The sequence below is a fragment of the Poecilia mexicana genome, unplaced genomic scaffold (assembly GCF_051168715.1).
Source record: "Poecilia mexicana isolate PSO_F unplaced genomic scaffold, ASM5116871v1 scaffold_8, whole genome shotgun sequence".
Classification (NCBI taxonomy): domain Eukaryota; kingdom Metazoa; phylum Chordata; class Actinopteri; order Cyprinodontiformes; family Poeciliidae; genus Poecilia; species Poecilia mexicana.
The window spans coordinates 25,943,860-25,961,108 of record NW_028263377.1 but is presented as its reverse complement, the minus strand read 5'-3'; the positions used below and the strand labels follow the sequence as shown (position 1 = coordinate 25,961,108).

The 17,249-nt window shown below is 40.0% G+C and overlaps 2 protein-coding genes across 2 annotated transcripts; both read left to right on the top strand.

Annotated features, from left to right (window-relative positions):
• The first annotated feature begins 840 nt into the window (after positions 1-840).
• On the top strand, positions 841-6,925 carry LOC106924728 (ectonucleotide pyrophosphatase/phosphodiesterase family member 7-like). The gene is made up of 6 exons (XM_015002493.2): positions 841-1,608; positions 2,326-2,471; positions 3,114-3,743; positions 5,272-5,515; positions 5,851-5,974; positions 6,567-6,925. The coding sequence occupies exons 1-6, from the start codon at positions 1,374-1,376 to the stop codon at positions 6,613-6,615; spliced, it is 1,428 nt and encodes a 475-aa protein (XP_014857979.2). The 5' UTR covers positions 841-1,373; the 3' UTR covers positions 6,616-6,925.
• A 1,445-nt stretch (positions 6,926-8,370) lies between these two features.
• Positions 8,371-12,708, top strand: cbx2 (chromobox homolog 2 (Drosophila Pc class)). Its single transcript, XM_014981086.2, has 5 exons — positions 8,371-9,051; positions 9,167-9,210; positions 10,260-10,325; positions 11,077-11,146; positions 11,225-12,708. Exons 1-5 carry the CDS (start codon positions 8,980-8,982, stop codon positions 12,551-12,553), a joined length of 1,581 nt encoding a protein of 526 aa, XP_014836572.1. The 5' UTR covers positions 8,371-8,979; the 3' UTR covers positions 12,554-12,708.
• Positions 12,709-17,249: the final 4,541 nt, after the last annotated feature.

Genomic DNA, 17,249 nt, shown 5'->3' with positions numbered 1-17,249 from the left:
AAGTTATTTTCAAATTGATGGACAGAATCAGCTACCTCTCTGAAGTCACTGCTGGTTTCCTTCCAGCTTGGCATTGTGATAATTTCCTTGATAGATGCAACTAAAGCCAGAAAGGTTTTTACATCTGCCTCAGTCCTTTCCTCTCCTTGACTGCAAGGCAATTAAGAGTAGATTTAGACACTTTGCTGAAATATGCAACAGTATGAGCAACGCAGAGTCCTAATTTATGCACTGTCTCTACACTCCACACTCTCGCAAACTGCAGCAGCTGAGGCTGTTTTTACCGGATGTTTGTGTGGGAAAGGTGTTCCTCAGCAGGGAGAGCTGAAGGCAAAAAAGAAGAAGAAAAATCACATTTTCTTGAAGGAGAAAATGTGAGAATCCCGCAGGAAATCCTGCGCAGGACTGAGCAGGTCAGATAAAGTTTGCTTGCCCCACAAGTTCTGAGTGTGTGTGTTTGATAAAGTTCTCATCGCAGAGATCTGAGCCTTCACGGGTCTCAGCAGTCCAAAACACTTCACCAAATCTTGCTGACAGTGGACGACGGGCGGATAGAGTTAATATGAGAAAGCTGTTGAATATGAATGAGGTAAATGAAAGCTGATGAATGTTATCCCTTATCTCCATAAAGATTAGACTATTCCCTTGAACTTCTGTCAAGGACGAACACAATAAAGAACAAATTTGAAGAGTTAGCTTGTCCGGCAACTCGATGGACATTGATAAGGTTACCTAAGAATGCGGTGATATTGAGAATACTGATATGATATGAAACATTTTCCAAAATAGTTTCGGTCCCGCTGCCTCTCAAGAATCCAAACAACATCCAGAGGTATTAAAACAAATAGGTCTATTAGGGATCTTTGCTTCCCGAGGGACCACTGCTACCTGATGACGAGATATATACTCTCATTCTCTTCATTTTCCTGATGTCAGATCAATCATGCGCCATCCCAACTCAAGGTGAAAGCCATCAAAGTGTCGTTTCCCCATTGTCGGAAATGCAGAGGCACAGACGGGCAGAAAGGCGGCATCAACAACCGAGTTAGAGGAGAAACAGGCAACATGCCTGGAGAGATTAATCTGCTTTACTGCCAGTACTCAACACTCAAACGACTGGGAATGAAGGAGAGGGGGGGAACGAGGGATTCACAGTGAAAACAAGTCCCAGCCATAAAACCGCCTCATAAACCTCATCAGGCCCAATGCTAAAGGAGCAGAGATAAAGTCCATCTAATCAATACGATAAGATAAGTCAGGGAAACTTTGTTCAGAACTTGGGGCTTTCAGAGAACTGAAAAGAGGCGGGACTTCCTGTGAGTTTAAGCCTCAGCTGAAGGTCGGGGTCAGTCCAGATCTGCGAGGAGTTCGTCATGCTGCGGGCTGCGAGTCTCTGTGTCCTCCTGGCCTGTTTGGTCCTCGGAGTCCCGGTGGCCAAAGAGAAGCAGAAGGTGCTGCTCATCTCCTTCGACGGTTTCCGATGGGACTACGACCGCGATGTGGACACGCCAAACCTGGACCAGATGGCCAAAGATGGAGTCAAGGCCCAGTATGTCACTCCTCCGTATCTCACCGTCACCAGTCCGACGCACTTCACCCTCCTGACAGGTAAAACACTTCGCTTTCTGCAACAACTGTGACCAGTGAGGCCCCTGACTTTAACCTGACTTTTCTGTTTGTAATTAGGGCAAAAGTTTTACAAAGTAAAATCACCTTACAGTAGAAAATGTTGGCAACACCATCAATTATTGGTCTTTAAACAGCCATACTTTTTGCATTCTCATTCTCATGCAAAGTACAAAGACAGAATTAAAAAAAACATTCTCTTTGGGATTAATAAATATTTTTTAATTTGATTGAATTTTTGTGAAAGCTGACTTTGCTGCACCCTAATCAGTTTTCATTAACTTACTAAACTTGCCTAGAAAGACTGATCTAAATACTGATTTTATTGCTCAGAATTGGCTAAATTTTGCTATTTTTTCCAGTGGAAAGCTAAATTTCTTTTAATAAGCTAAAGCTCCCAAACCCTTTCTAAGGGCTTTGTGTTTACATGCTTGGTTTGTTGTTGAGTTGGTAAAATAACCTGTTTTTGGCCCTCAAGTTGATTTGATAATTTTGGCCTACAGACAGATGCTTATATTTGGTTGATTGATAGAAAGGATGTCCTCTCTTTGTTAATTTGACTCCAATTAGCAGCTCCTCCTCAAGAAATGTAACTTCTTAGAAATTAATCTCCAAACTTGGCTCTAGGACGTTGTCCAGCAGACGTTTGCGGCTGTGAATAACGAGTGCAAGTCGTCTGATGAAGGTTGTGTTCTGCAGGCCGCTACATTGAGAACCACGGTGTGATCCACAACATGTGGTTCAACACCGCCACGAGTGAGAAGAAGGGCTACTATCAGACTCAGTTTGTGAACGAGTGGTGGGACAACGGCACGCTGCCGATCTGGATCACAGCACAGCGACAGGTTTGAGACGCCATTAAACAAAACTCAGAAAGTTCTCCCCGTTTCACCTGCACATTCTTAAGGTTCAGCTGTCTGTGGAGCAAAATGTATTTAAATACAGATACAGGGTGGATTTCCTGACCCACCAGAGGCAGTTTTTATGCAAAATTCATCTTTTGCACATTTTCATACTTCCATTTGGGTTTCTACTGCTTCTAAAAATGCACCTAACACACAGAAACACACAGATGACTATTTTTTGGCAATAAGTTTATGTTTTTTGGTGTCTGGAAAAAGAGCCATTTCGAGGCTGGGCTTGGTTGGTGTTGATAGGCAACGGCACATTTACCATAGAATGTGACTAAGAAGCAGGAAGTTTTTCAAATTACTAATTTTCCAGGCACCAAAAACATATGAACTTACTGTCAGAAAATGGTTGGGTAGGTTTTTTAAGCACTTGATTTGATTTTAGAAGCATTAAGACCAAAATGGAAGTACAAAAACTGAATTTTCATAATACATCTCCTATAAAAGTTCATATTGAGACTGGGATGACTGGGATGGGGCCTTTAGAACCAACTTTATGAGCTGATGTAATCTGTACCTACCTCTCAACTTTTCCATCAGACATGTCATATGCAGTCTTTGTGTTTTACCTTCCAGGGCCTGAAAGCAGGCTCTCTTCACTTTCCCGGCACAGCTTCCAGTTACCAGGGAGAGGTTGCTATGGTGCGCGAAGTGGAGCCCAGCTTCTACAACTACAGTAACGAGGCCTTCTGGTACGAGAATACGGACAAGGTGATGAGCTGGTTCAGAGATCAGGATCTGGACTTTGTGTCTTTGTACTTCGGCGAACCAGACATGACGGGCCATAAATACGGGCCCGACTCACCGGAACGCAGAGAGATGGTGAAGCAAGTGGACAGAGCCGTGGGCTACATCCGAAACTCAGCAGAAAAACACGGGCTGACCAAACAGCTGAACATCATCATGACCGCCGACCACGGCATGACCACCATCTTTCGTGGTCCAGATGTGGAAGAAATCGTCCTGTCCAAGATCCCGGGCTTTTCCTTCAGCGACGTGTCCTTCCAGCTGCTGGACTACGGCCCTTCTGGGATGCTGCTGCCCAAGCCCGGAAAGCTGGAGACCATTTACAATGCCCTGAAGGGGGCACACCCAAACCTGCACGTGTACAAGAAGGAGGAGATGCCGGAGCACCTTCACTTCTCAAACAACGACCGCATCCTGCCCATCGTTTTATGGACCGACCCCGGATTCGTCCTCAATGGGGTGCGTGTGGTTCTGCTGTTATAATCAACTGAAAATGTAACAAATATTCCAACTTTGGTTCCCAATTGAACCGAGTCTACTGGACTATGAGGCCTGTAAACACCCTAATCATTCTGGGCTTCCTGAACCCCTGATCAGGAAGCAGTCTTCTCCATGCCATGCCACATTGATGCAATAATTCATGCAAAAAGAGCCCAGACAGACCTCAGAGGCTCTGCAGAACAGAGACAAACTTTTCAGTCGGTCCACATTTCTGCATAAAAATATTTGTTTTCTGGTCTGATGTAATTTTGGGCAACTACTATCAAAACCAACAGAAAGAGTGAAATGTTCTAAGAGTATCACTCTGTGTGAGATGATTTCCCAATTTACTGAACCTCACCTGAACCTGCAGCAGTAAAAACCCAGCTCTCATGTTTCAGCTTCTATCCGGCCTGACGTGCAACATGAAGGACAGTTTAAAGCTGAAGTGACAGCTTCTGTGACAGTTCTCTGCCCACAGCAAGTCCTATTGATTTACCCTTTAAAGGGTAAAATAAATTGCCATTTGTGCCAAATCCAGGATGCCCCATTTTAACCTGCTAGCATCTCAATAACAGCCCTGTTAATATATTAACAGCTGCCAGTAAAGTTGTGATTATGATCAGATTGATTTAGACACACATTTATGGCCTATAAGTGATAGGAGCACCATCATGTTCACTCCAGGAACATCCTCCTGTCTTGACCTCCGGCGTAATTAAATTAGCCCCAGAATTTGCTCTCTGGAAGTTGTGAAACTGAGCTCTTTTCAATCAGAAACAGGAGTGAAATTTTAATCTTGGCACATTACAGTTTTAATCAAGTGCATTTGCACGGATAATCCAGGCCTGGCTGATGACACGCAGAGCTCTCGAATGCTCTGCGAAGCTTTTCATGCCTCGAAATTCAAAATTAGCATTTTCATTTGGCTCTGCACTCAACTCAGCTGAATGCTGTCGGTCCAAACTGTGAAGCGCCACATCGGGGCTGAAGGAGCAGAAAGGGCTGAGGACGTTTGAAGAAACAGAAGAGTCGGTGGAAGTGGGTTATCTGACGTCTCGGGATGCGAGCGGCAGCGATCAGGACATTAGCCGACTCTTTGTTCTCTCCTTTCATGGCTTCCAGCCGATTTGAGTTGATCCCACAGAAAGATAAGCACATCAAAACTGTTATGCAATTACTTAGATAACTGGCTGTTCTACCTATTTTTTCTGACTTATAGCCCTAATATAACACAATTAATTATTATGTGTTTGATGTTAAAAATAGAAGATAGATGAAAATAATCTGTTATTAAACAGGGTCATGAGTTGAGAGAGATTATAAAGGCAGAAAAGGCGTCACAGCATGAAACCAAGTCGTTTCCTTAGCCAATACCTCCCTCTGCTGGAAGCAGGCCAGGCTGGGAAGTTCTTATTAAAATGACTTTCTTAATGAAAGTTAAACTCTGATTGAACCTCCTAAAATGGGCCATGACTGTTACATCATCCGCCTCCTGTCTGTGCAGTATTTACCCGTTCAGTTCAACAAAGGAGAGCACGGCTTTGACAACCAGGAGATGGACATGAAGCCCTTCTTCAGGGCCGTGGGTCCAGCCTTCCACCAGAACCTGGAGGTGGGGCCCTTCGAGACGGTCAACATCTACCCGCTGATGTGCCACATTCTGGGCATCCAGCCCGAGGTCAACGACGGCCAGCTGAGCGTCACTCAGCACATGCTGGTGACCAGCAAACAGACGACTCAACCTGAAGGTATGCTTCACTTTTCAGGTGTGGAAATATTTTATTTTTCTTCATTAGTTAACTTTGGGACTCAACTTTCAGGGCAATCAAAGGACAAGCCGCCAGGGGGCGATAGAGGGATCTCAGATAGATGGAGGGAAGAGAAAAAATATAAAAAAGAAATACATTTTTAAAAATATTATTTATGTTAAACAATATGAGTAAAGTCGGTAAAGAATGAATCATTCTCTGTAAAAGACGCTATTTTAAAATGCCCTAATATCAAAGTGTCTGAAGAAATTTTAGAAATAATGCAGAAAAAGCCCTTAATTCAGTATAAAAATGTTTTTTTCTTCTTCTTTCAGGTGAAACTCGGAACTTCTGGAAAAACGGCTTTATTGGACTGGCTGCAGTCGCTGGATTTCTTATCATAGTTTTCACTGTATTAACGACACGGAAAATCATCAAGAGCAAACGACAGAATAAAAAGTAAGGAAAACCTTCAGAGGTAACACTTTATTTGAAGGGGGGTGAATAAGACTGACATAACACCATCATAAACATGACATAACACCTGTCATAAACATGAATAAGCCTTCATGAATATTTATGACTGTTGTCATAAAGCGTCATTCGGTAAATTATGACACTTTTAATACAAAGTTGACATTATTCAAAATGTCTTTGTTATGACAACTTGACATTAACCAGGAAATCATTACTGATATAAATTTGTTATAAAAGTATTACTGATTGCACTTTAAAAATTAGGTAACTTGATGTTATTATAGGTAAAGTTTAAACAGTAATGATTTCCTGGTTAATGTCAAGTTGTCATAACAAAGACATTTTGAATAATGTCAACTTTGTATTAAAAGTGTCATAATTTACCGAATGACGCTTTATGACAACAGCCATAAATATTCATGAAGGCTTATTCATGTTCCTGACAGGTGTTATGTCATGTTTATGACAGTGTCATGTCAGTCTTATTCACCCCCCTTCAAATAAAGTGTTACCCAATCACATTATATTTTTGTAAAATTAGGATTGTTTTTATCGCTCTGCATCTCTGTTACAGGTCGGACAGTTCGCCAGAAGAAGAGAAGTCAAAACAAACTTCACTGTGATCATAACACAAAGAAAACTTAATTCCCCCATCATCTTGCATAGAGAAATATCTACCAAAGGGACATTTGTCCATCATCCCATATCCTGCACAAATGAGCTTAAATTTACTGTGTTATGCATTTTTATTTTGGATAATAATGTAGCATTTTACCATGACAGATAACAAATTCTGAGTTTCATGCTGTGAAATAAAATTGTAATTAAATATCAGTTTTGTTCCAAAAGAAAAAAAATCTGATGTTTCTGCTGCATAAACTAACAAGGATTATATTTATTTGTAGAGAATAAACAATATTTGTATCAATGAGACTACGGTAGCTGTCTAGTGTCATATTTCCACAATCACGTTCTTATTTACCCGCCTGTCTCCGTTTTCACCAGTCAAGATGCATCAAGAAGGATAGCACTTCCTATTAACACTTTCAAAATTAAAGAAGTTTCACAAAAAAATCCATAAACTTCTCCACACTCGTTACCCTAATTCATGTCACCTGTAGATATTATATTAGCCAACTCTAAATGTTTGTGCACATATTTGATAAGTTTGATGTTTTACATATTTAACACTGTTATTAATGCAGGGATATTTAATTTAAACTTTAAAATCAAATATAAAGCTAAATTAATGTTTTTCATTCATAAAGTTTGTTGATTTTTGGCTTCAACCACTCAGATTTATTTCAAAAACACTATATATCTCAAAGGGAAATTCTATTTTGTTGTAACTCACATCCTCCAAACTCACCGAGGATAATTATGCTGTGGGAAAGAAGGACCTCCAGTAGCAGTCCATCTTGCAACAAAGCTGAAAAGGCCTCTGACTGAAGACTTGCTGTATGTCACAACATGCTAACGGCTCAATTTCCAGACAGCAGAGATGATATTTCACAGCAGCACGCCCTGGATGAAACCATCAGTTGTTGGAAAGCTCTGCTAATCCACCTCATTGGCTTTTGCTGCTCCTTATTTAATATCTGTATCATTCTTATGATGACTGGAAAAGCTGTTTTTCTTTCTGTTATTTTGACCTGGCCTTTATCCATGAAGCCTCCTTTTCAACTCCTCTGGGATTTAAGGCTCCAGTTCAGGTATTATTTGAGCTTTTGAGACGCCAGTCAGCTGCACCCAGTTGTAAAAACAAAGCCTCACTACCATGGTTACGCATCATAACTCAAAAAAGATGTCTAAACATGTAAGAACTCAACCAAAAAAGTTTAAAGTTTAAAAAGAACAAATCAGAAGTAAAGTAACAGAATTTCTCTGCCATGCTCTAACTACTAGTGGCACAATAAACCCACATACGGGTTAAATTAGGATGCGTCACAGTTGGTGGTGGCATACATGCCCCCCCATGTCTTATGGATAAATGATTTTCCAGATGTCTCAGACAATCAGCTAAAAGATGAATCTGATCCATTCTGCAGCAGATTCCACTTCTTCCTGCAGAGTTTCTGTTTATTTGCCACTGAAATGTTTTCTTCACTATGAACTGTTAGAAACTTTTGAGCTTTTTGGAGCGTCTTGAACATCCTGAAACAATCTTCTGTGCAGCTCAACTTCTCACTTTGAAGTTATTCTAGTTACTAACCTCTCAGCAGCAAGTTCCTCACAGTCTGAAATTTCTGAAATTCCTGAAATTCCTTAGGAGTAAACCATCGTCAAGACAAGACAACTGCAACTGAACTGAAGATCTGCTCAGTAACGTTTTACACTAATATAGCTCTTTGTAACTAATAGACAAACACCTGATCACACACAGCCGAGGCTACAAGGTTGGCAAAATATCATCTGTGTCAAAATATTAGTGACTGCGTTCTGTTTCTTGTGGACATTTCTTTATTTATTTATTTATTTATTTATTTATTTATTTATTTATTTCCTTCAGTTACCAATATTCAGTCTACTATCTGCAATTTTTTCAGATTTATATGCTTAGTTCAACAATGTTTCTAAACACACACATATTTATCTATGTTTTCCCAATTAAGTAGTTTATGGAAAACTATCTAAACTATTGTTTCAGCTTCTTTTCTTTTGTTTGACTTTGTTTTATTAATGTTGTTTTTTGTATAAATTAATTTCATCCTCATCTTCACTTGACGTTTTTTGTGCCAGATTTCGTTACTTGCAATATTAGATCTACCCGCATCTTTTAAATTCTTCTGCTCTATTTGCCGATAAAAAATAGTCAGATTAGTCAGATTAAAATTAAATCTGACTAAAAAAATAGTCAAATAATTTTAGTCAAATTAAAAGCGACCAGCGCTTTTAATTTGAAGGCCTTTCTGCAAACATCCGGTGCTGTCCCATCGCCGCTCTGATTGGCTGCTGAGGAAGCCTCCGTTTTCGGGGTGAAGGCAATCATGGAGGAGCTGAGCGCCGTGGGAGAGCAGGTTTTTGATGCCGAGTGCATTTTGAACAAACGGCTCAGAAAGGTGGGGCTTCAGAAACTACTTTTTCCTCCTCATTCCGCGGTTTTCCGTCCTTCCTCCGGCGGTTTCTCACTAACCAAACCGCCGCTGTTGCCGTTTTTCTGCGCTCTTGTTTCAGGGAAAGTTGGAGTTTCTGGTGAAGTGGAGGGGATGGTCATCCAAGTAAGTGCTGCTCTGCCCGAACAATGAAAACAACAACAACGTGTCTGATGGGAGCCTGCTGCTTTCCTCCAGAACCGAACCCTTGCTCTTTTCATTCGGTCCAGAACCAGAAGAACACCCCAGACTTGTGATTTGCTCCTGGGAACTGTTTCTACCTTTATCTGGAGCCTCTATAGTTGCTTCTTTTGTTCAGAAATCCAGAATTTTCTTTGAAACTTGGTGCAAATTTGTCCCTGCATCATTAAACTAATTTTGTAGTTGGATTTCAGCTCATTCAGACGGTTAAAAATATTAACTTGGCTGCATTTTTAATAAGTTTTCTACACATAAATAATCCAAATTTGCAATAGTTTGGAAAAAACAACAAGTAATCCTACTTTATTAATCTTTATATTAGTTTTTGACAGAAAATGTGAGGTTTTATCCATGTCGCTGCTCCATCCCTGCAATCCTCCATCAGTTCACACTGTTGCCTGCCAGCTCCAAGGTTTTCTGTTGGAACCACATCCTTTGTGTGTGTTGGCAGAGGGTGGGGGTGGATTATTTTCCTCACTGCTGATCAGAATAGGCTGTTCACTTCCACTGATGAAGAGAAAGCTTATTACAGATCAGATCAATCCTGTTTTGCATTTTTTTTCCAGCACTATGATCAAGTTGTTTAATGTATAATAAGGTTCAGAAAAGCAGTGGGGATCAGGGAGGGAGCCTGCAGGTGCTTTAAAAATTGATGCACCAAAGAAAAGTGCAGTTAGAGATTTAAATTGGCCTATTTCCACGCAATCTAATATGTAAATAAAAAACATCTCATTTAGTTTCTCTAAATTCACTAAAGCCAAGAACTGCCAACATTTTTAGTCTTCAAATATATCAAAACTGGATCATATTTAAAACTCTTTCTTGTTTATCCAGACATAAACAAGACAGCCACTCATTTCAGCAACATTTTTGTTGTTAATTATTTAGTATTGCTTTAAAAAACAACTTTGCTTATATTTCCCTCTGAGAAAATGACTCTTTAATCATTGGTTGTCATTTTCTATTTATTTCAGACACAACAGCTGGGAGCCGCAGGAAAACATTCTGGACCCGAGACTGTTGGCGGCTTTCAATAAGAAGTGGGTATCCCTGGGTTTCCTGTGCAGTTTGTGGTGTTTTCACCACAAACTGATTTAATACATTTAGTGACATCACAGAATAACAACAGTCAATTATTATTACAAGAAAAAATGAAATTAATTATTTCTGCTTTTTTTGTACTGGAGTCAGAATACAAGATATTTTTTTAAATTATGAGGACAAAAAGTCAGAATATTCCAAAATTATAGTCACTTTAATAGAAGAAAATGCATCTCAGCTTGGTTCTTTCTTCAAAGTGGATGCTAAAATGATAATTTTATGTAGTTGTAACTAAAGGCAAGCATTTCCTTATTTGTTAAATAGATTCCCAAATATACCTTCATAAGATGCTCAACATTTGCCATTTTAATTTTTGATTATTTTGTTTAGGAGTTCTCATAAAATTACCACTGTCATGCAACTTTATCCCGTTTTATGGCTATTTTCATGTAATAACCTGGCCCTAATATTCCGGTGTAGTGTATATGGATATTGAATTAAAGTTGCCCAAGGACACGGCCTTGAGGATCCACGCATGTGAATTTTGTCCCGATTTAATGACACAGAAAGGTTCCTGAACCAGTTTGCCACAGTAGTAGATGATCTCATAGCAGACTGCAAAGTTTCTATCAAGAAGTTAATTTGTCCATTAATAAACTTTGCCAGAATGCACAGGAGTCAGAAGTTACCAAAGGTAGCGTCACTTGCTGCTTGTTTTATCCTCTCAATGCAAAATGTTTTTCCCATCAGAGAACAAGAAAAAGAGCTTCTGATGCTTAAAAGACGCAAACGACCCAGAGGACGACCCAGAAAAATCATAGTAAGTACCGACCACTGCAGAACCGTCTACTTTCTGGACCAACAATGGACCGCTAAACAATTCCTCTTAAAATTGTAGGAGAATATACCGGAACCCCAAAAGTCAAGCACCTCCTCATCCGCTTCATCCTCCTCGTCCTCTGACTCCTCATCCTCCTGCTCCTCTTCGTCTTCATCATCAGAAGATGAAGATGAGGGCGATGACAGCCGCGCCAAACAGGCGAGCCCGACCGTCAGGCCACGGGAGCTGCATCCCGTCCCTCAGAAGAAGGCGCAGATCGTCATGGCGAAGCAGGAGCCGCCGAGGAAGCGAAACAGGAAGCCCCTCCCTCCGGAGGCGAAGGAGTTCCAGCAGAACAAGGGTCCGCGCAAAGTCCTGAAGACCGCCAAAGAGACAGATCTTCCAGGGGCGATCAAGAAGCCGGTTCATCCGGCGAGCTTCACCTTCATGGGTTTCCACCGCAGCTCAGCCAAAGATGCAGCGGCTGGTCCGTACAGGAGCCCGCTGACCCAGGGCGGGGCGGTCAAACCCGCCATCAGCTCACCTGGATCTGGGAGATCTTCAGTCCAAACCGCGTCTCTGGCCTTGAGCAAATCCAACCAGAGCAGAAATGCAACCGAGGGGAAGCTGTCCATCGGGAACAGCGGAGGAAGTCTGGATCTGAAAACAGCTGCTTGTAAATCCAAAGGAGTAGCTGCTCTGAACGTGAATACCACCAAACATCCAGTTCAAGGAACCACTCAGCACACTCTGAGCCCACCCAGTGGCCCAAAGAAGCCCCAGTCCACCGGGTCCGCAATGCAGCGGGTAGCCGGTACTAAAGCAGGGACTTCCCAGTCTTCTAAGAACACCTCCTCCAGTCAAGGCCATCAGCCCCTCAACCTTCAGAGCAAGCAGTCCCAAAGCGGCGACGCTCCTGGAAGCGGCACCACCGCGGCATCGGGTCTGAGAAGTCCAGTCATCCCTGCGAGAAAACCCACAGTGGCCCAAAATCTGGAGGCAAACGCCAATAAAAGTCCGGTTTCCTCTGGAAGACCGCCTGCCAGGAAACCGCAGGCTGGTGGAGACAAGCTGAGAGAGATGAAGGAATTCCAGAAGGTCCAAGGCCGGTTGGACAAGTCCTGCTCCGAGATCCAGAACCCGCCGGCAAGAACGGCCACTAAAGGCAGCAAGAAAGCCAAAATGACCGACATGAGCACGGGCGAAGAGGAGAGCAGCTCGGACTCGGACCACGACTCTTCGTACGCTGGACAGGGTCACCCAGTGGCGGGCCAGAACCAGGACTGGAAGCCCACGCGCAGCCTGATCGAACACGTGTTTGTGACCGACGTCACGGCGAACCTGGTCACCGTCACGGTGAAAGAGTCGCCAACCAGCGTGGGCTTCTTCAGCATTCGCAACTACTGACAGTCGACCTGGGCGGGTCTGCAGGGTTCACTAGTTCCTCTTATAGTAGTCAAGACATATTTTAGATAAAAACAATAATAATAGAGTCAGTTATTGATTGTAATTATTTATTTTGTCATATGTATTAAAGTGCATTTTGGACGCAGAGAAATAAACGTTTGTCCTCGTTTGTTGTGTTACAAGAGAGAAACAACCTGCTGGTCGTATTCAGCTACAGGGTCATGTGATCATTAGTCCCAGCCTTAAAGGGACGGTTCGCTTTAGTTTCATTTTAAGGTTAAATTCAGAGGTTATTAGCAGTATTTGAATTGGTATCAAGTTTCGGGTAGATTTAGCCAATCAGAACAAGGCTGAGCCAAAATGTTAGAGTCCAATTATAAAACTCTGACCAGCACAAAGAAACTCAGAAACTGGATTATTGTTATATACCAGTACATCAAGCTAAATATTTAGCTTTGAGATATTAGTAAAATATTAGCTCAGTGTTTAGCTGAACCAAATATTTAGTTAGCAAATTAACTATTTAGCTCATTTAGTTCACTTTTATTATAAATGTGATCAGAATGTTTCAATCAGAAATAATTAGCAGTGGTCATAAACAGGAGTGAGATTATTTTAATTATTTCAAATCCATCTTTCCTGAGGCATCAATTCTTAAATGTAAGTGTTTTGTAACTTATCCGTTTTTATGTCTGCAGAGTCAGACGTATCTTCAGCTCTGGGGTAATCCATCACTGTTGCCTCAGCAGAGCTCTGACTGGGCTGGGCTGAACCGTTTGCAGCATCATCACAGGTTCTGTTAACATGCAGGAAGTCAGATACAGTGTCTGTTCACAGAGTCTCTGACTGGAGGACGCCTGCGCCTCTGTCCTTTTCTGCAGTTTTAACATGCAGACGGGATAATGAGCAGAAAAACATGTTGAAATTTTAATTTGAGAAAAAAATGCATTTTTTCAAATGTTTATAAAACCAGTTTAAGACAGCAGTATAAGATGACCTGTACGGTCACCAGCTGCGTTTCCATTACAAAAATATTCTGCTAATGTTGAAAAAACACACTTTGTGTGAATAAGTTCGTTCACATGATACGTCATTGCCATCATCCTGCTACTTCCTGTCATCTTCCACGTCTTTTCCTTCAGTAGTAACATTCGGTTGATCAGTGTGTGATGTGAAAAAAAGTGTTTCCATTGCAGTTTTGCGAAATACACTAATTTTGATACAACTGATTAGGTTGTATTAGTTTCAAAAGTTAAGAAGTCCAACTTTTTAGATTAATCTAAATATTTGATTTTTTTTAGAAAATGTTTGACGTTTCAAACTCAGAAATGTCCTTATTTTTCTAGAAAATGTTTGGTGGAAATTTACTTTGTTTTCGGTGCATCTCTAGTTCTAAAGCGGTTCTAGTTTTATTCCACCCTGATGCAGGTGTTTCAGGCCAGAGGGAGGAAAACAGAATCTGGGTCTTTATCTGATGTAAAGGGAAAGAAACGGCAGCCATGTGCGCCGCTTTCTGCTCCCGGGGGAGGAGTTCAGCAACAAAGCAGCGACTCAACTCGCCTGCAGACTGAGCCGTTCTTTTACCCTAAAGATAGCTGCGGTTTCAGGTAGCTGAATGCAGGGAGGACCCCAGAGCATTGCATGGAGCCGAAACCTGTTTGATTTTCTTATTTGTACTTCGGTGACGTGAGGGAGGCGGGTCCTGCTGGGAGAAACAAATGTTGCACGCCTGATTGAAAGCATTTGAATGGTTTAGTTCTGCTTTATTCTTTCATTTAGAGCCAAGCTATGATGTTATTCCACCAGCTGAGAGGCTGATGCAACTCGCTTTTTTACTTTTCTGGCATCTACTTTTTTACACATATAAACATAAAGCCATGAACTGCCACATATCCATCTAGATGGGGTTCGTTTTCTGTTTGTGACCTATTTATTTTACCATCAAACCTTGTGAAACTTGACTAATAAACAGAACAAATGACCTCAGTGTTTGTTTGTTTGGTTTCATTCACAGGGAGATTATTTTCTTCAACTAAATGTGTTTTTTTTTAGCAGTTTGAGAGAGAATGGCTCTTCCTGCCTGGAGATTATTGCACTTCTTCCTAGAAAGGAAGAAAGATTTTTCTAGAAGTCATATTCCAGAATAGAAACCTTTGTGTGTGTGTGTGTGTGTGTGTGTGTGTGTATGGGTGTGTGTGTGTGTGTGTGTATCCATATATATCCAAATACATATTTATATATTCCGATCAATGTGGAATTAATTGGCTCCATATAGAAATGCCCTGAAAGCATCTTTTCATGTGTCTGCCAAAAACTACAGTAATATTGAATAAATATGAATATCTGATGAGGCTCATTTGTCAGATTAAAAGTAACATTTCAAAACGTTTAACCATTTTTTATTGTTTTGATATTAAATGCCATGTTTTCTTTAGCTGTAATCAAGAAATAATAATGAATAAATAAAAGTAATCTAAACTTTTATGTGACCAGGTGGCTGCATTGATGTACATGGAGACTTTTTACTGATGAATAAAGTATTCATCTTTAATGAGCACGGTTTTTGCTTTCTTATGTATTTGAGTAAATATCCATCAACTTTTACTGAAAATCTGAACTTTTCTTCAATTTATGAAGAAATAGTGAACAAAATCTTATTGTTGCTAAGAGTACACTGCAAAAACGGAAATCTTAGTAAGATTAAATATCTTAAATTAAGGAGATTTTTCTTGTTTTCTTTCTGACAAGATAATTTTTCTCACCAAGAGGGGTTTATGCTAGAATATTTTTATTATTTTAAGTGTTTTTGTACTTAATTATCTCAGTAAGATATAAAAGCTTTATATTAAGAAAATATTACTTATAATAATTTTTTATTATTTTAATTATTCTTATTTTAAGAAAATTATACCCTATTTTTGTACTTTTTTTCTTGTTTTTGAAAGGGGACTTTTTGCAGTGTAGACAAGAATTTAGCTAATTCAACTTCAAAAAGTGTAAAAACTGATAAAGGTAAGTTCATCAGTCAGCTTCATATAAATCCAATATTTAATTGTTCATTAAATCGCCACTAGATGGCGCCCTTACACTTGATGCTACAGACAGAAAAAAGTTTTTATACACAATTTAGATGTTACACTGTAGTCTATATGTAGTGCTTCCCTACAAAATAAGATAAAATAATTTCACTGAGAACAGTGTCTCTCTCTCTCTCTCTCTCTCTCTCTCTCTCTCTCTCTCTCTCTCTCTCTCTCTCTCTCTCTCTGAAAAAGGTTTTTCTTTCCCATGATTTGAATTTTAACTCCTCCAAACATTTCAGAATAAATGTAGATTTGAAAATGTATGATTCTCTAGACAACTCAGAAAATTCAAACAAGCCTCTTTTTCTTTCCTTCAGGTCTTCATGTGATTTGACTGTGCAGTTTCCAACCGATCACCATAGAAGTGACCACAGAGTAAATATTGGTCATCTAATTTAAATCATTTCAAATCAACTTGTTGAACAAGTTAAAAATCTTTAAGATACAAGTTTTAAGACCAGTTTCTATCCTTCCTGAGCTGCAAACTGCTGCCGCCACAAAAAGTCAAAACGTCTGTCTGCCGCCAGAAAACACACCTGGCAAAGCAAAACAAATGACCATTGATTTAAAATCAGATATTTTTCTGTTCTTACCTTCATCAGTGGAGCGTTCTGCTGCTGGTTTTCTCTGTTTTCAAACTGTCCAGTTGGTAAAATAACCTCCTTGTCCTTAGATGTTTAGGCTAAAAGTCGAGCTACTTCACTGTGTGAACAAAATGTTCAATTTATTCCAAAGACCAAAACAGAGCCAAAGTGTTTTAGCTGCTCTCAAGTATTTAGTCTACTTCATTCATGACCTCTGACCTTTTTTTAACGTTTTGGGTCCAAAATGGTGACTTTAGTTACAGAAATCTAAAGTTGTCTCATCAGCGTACATGTTACACATCTTCTACTATCTCACAAGTTCAGTCGAATCTCCTCTGACAAATTCAACTAATTAGAATAATATGAAAAAATAATTTATTTCAGGAACTTTGTCACTAAGTGAAACACATTATATAGATTCATTTGACAGCCTTATTTTCTGTTAACTTTATTTTCCATTTACAAGTAATGAAAACTTAACATATAAAATTAGAACATTAAAACATAAAAATCTTTAATATCTTCTTAAAGATTATTTTTAAAAAGTGTTTTTAATCCAACATGCCTCACCTATTTATAATAAAATTTTCTGAAAATGGCGATATATATATGGCAAACAGTAAACCGTAATAATCTGAGAACAGAGCCTTGAGGAACCTCACATCTGATTTTTGTTTAGCTCAGTCTGATACAAACAGTTTCCCAATCGATCAATGTGTTGTGATCAGTTGTATCAAAGGCTGGATCAGCTTCCAGTAACACCAAACGAGTCAGCATTAAAACATTTCTAAAAGATTTTGGGGCATTATTTGGTGAAAAAGAATGAGGCTGAATTAAATATAATGACAGAGTTTGGCTTTTGAGCATTAACTACAGGGTTTTGTCAACAGATTGTGTTAAAATGTTGGTCATGACTAAGTTGAACTTTCCCTCCACACAGACAAAACGACAGGAATGTCATCGATAATCTGGAATAACAGAAGGGCAGATTAGTCCTGCATTGTTTCCTGCTTGGCTCCGGAGGAAACCGTG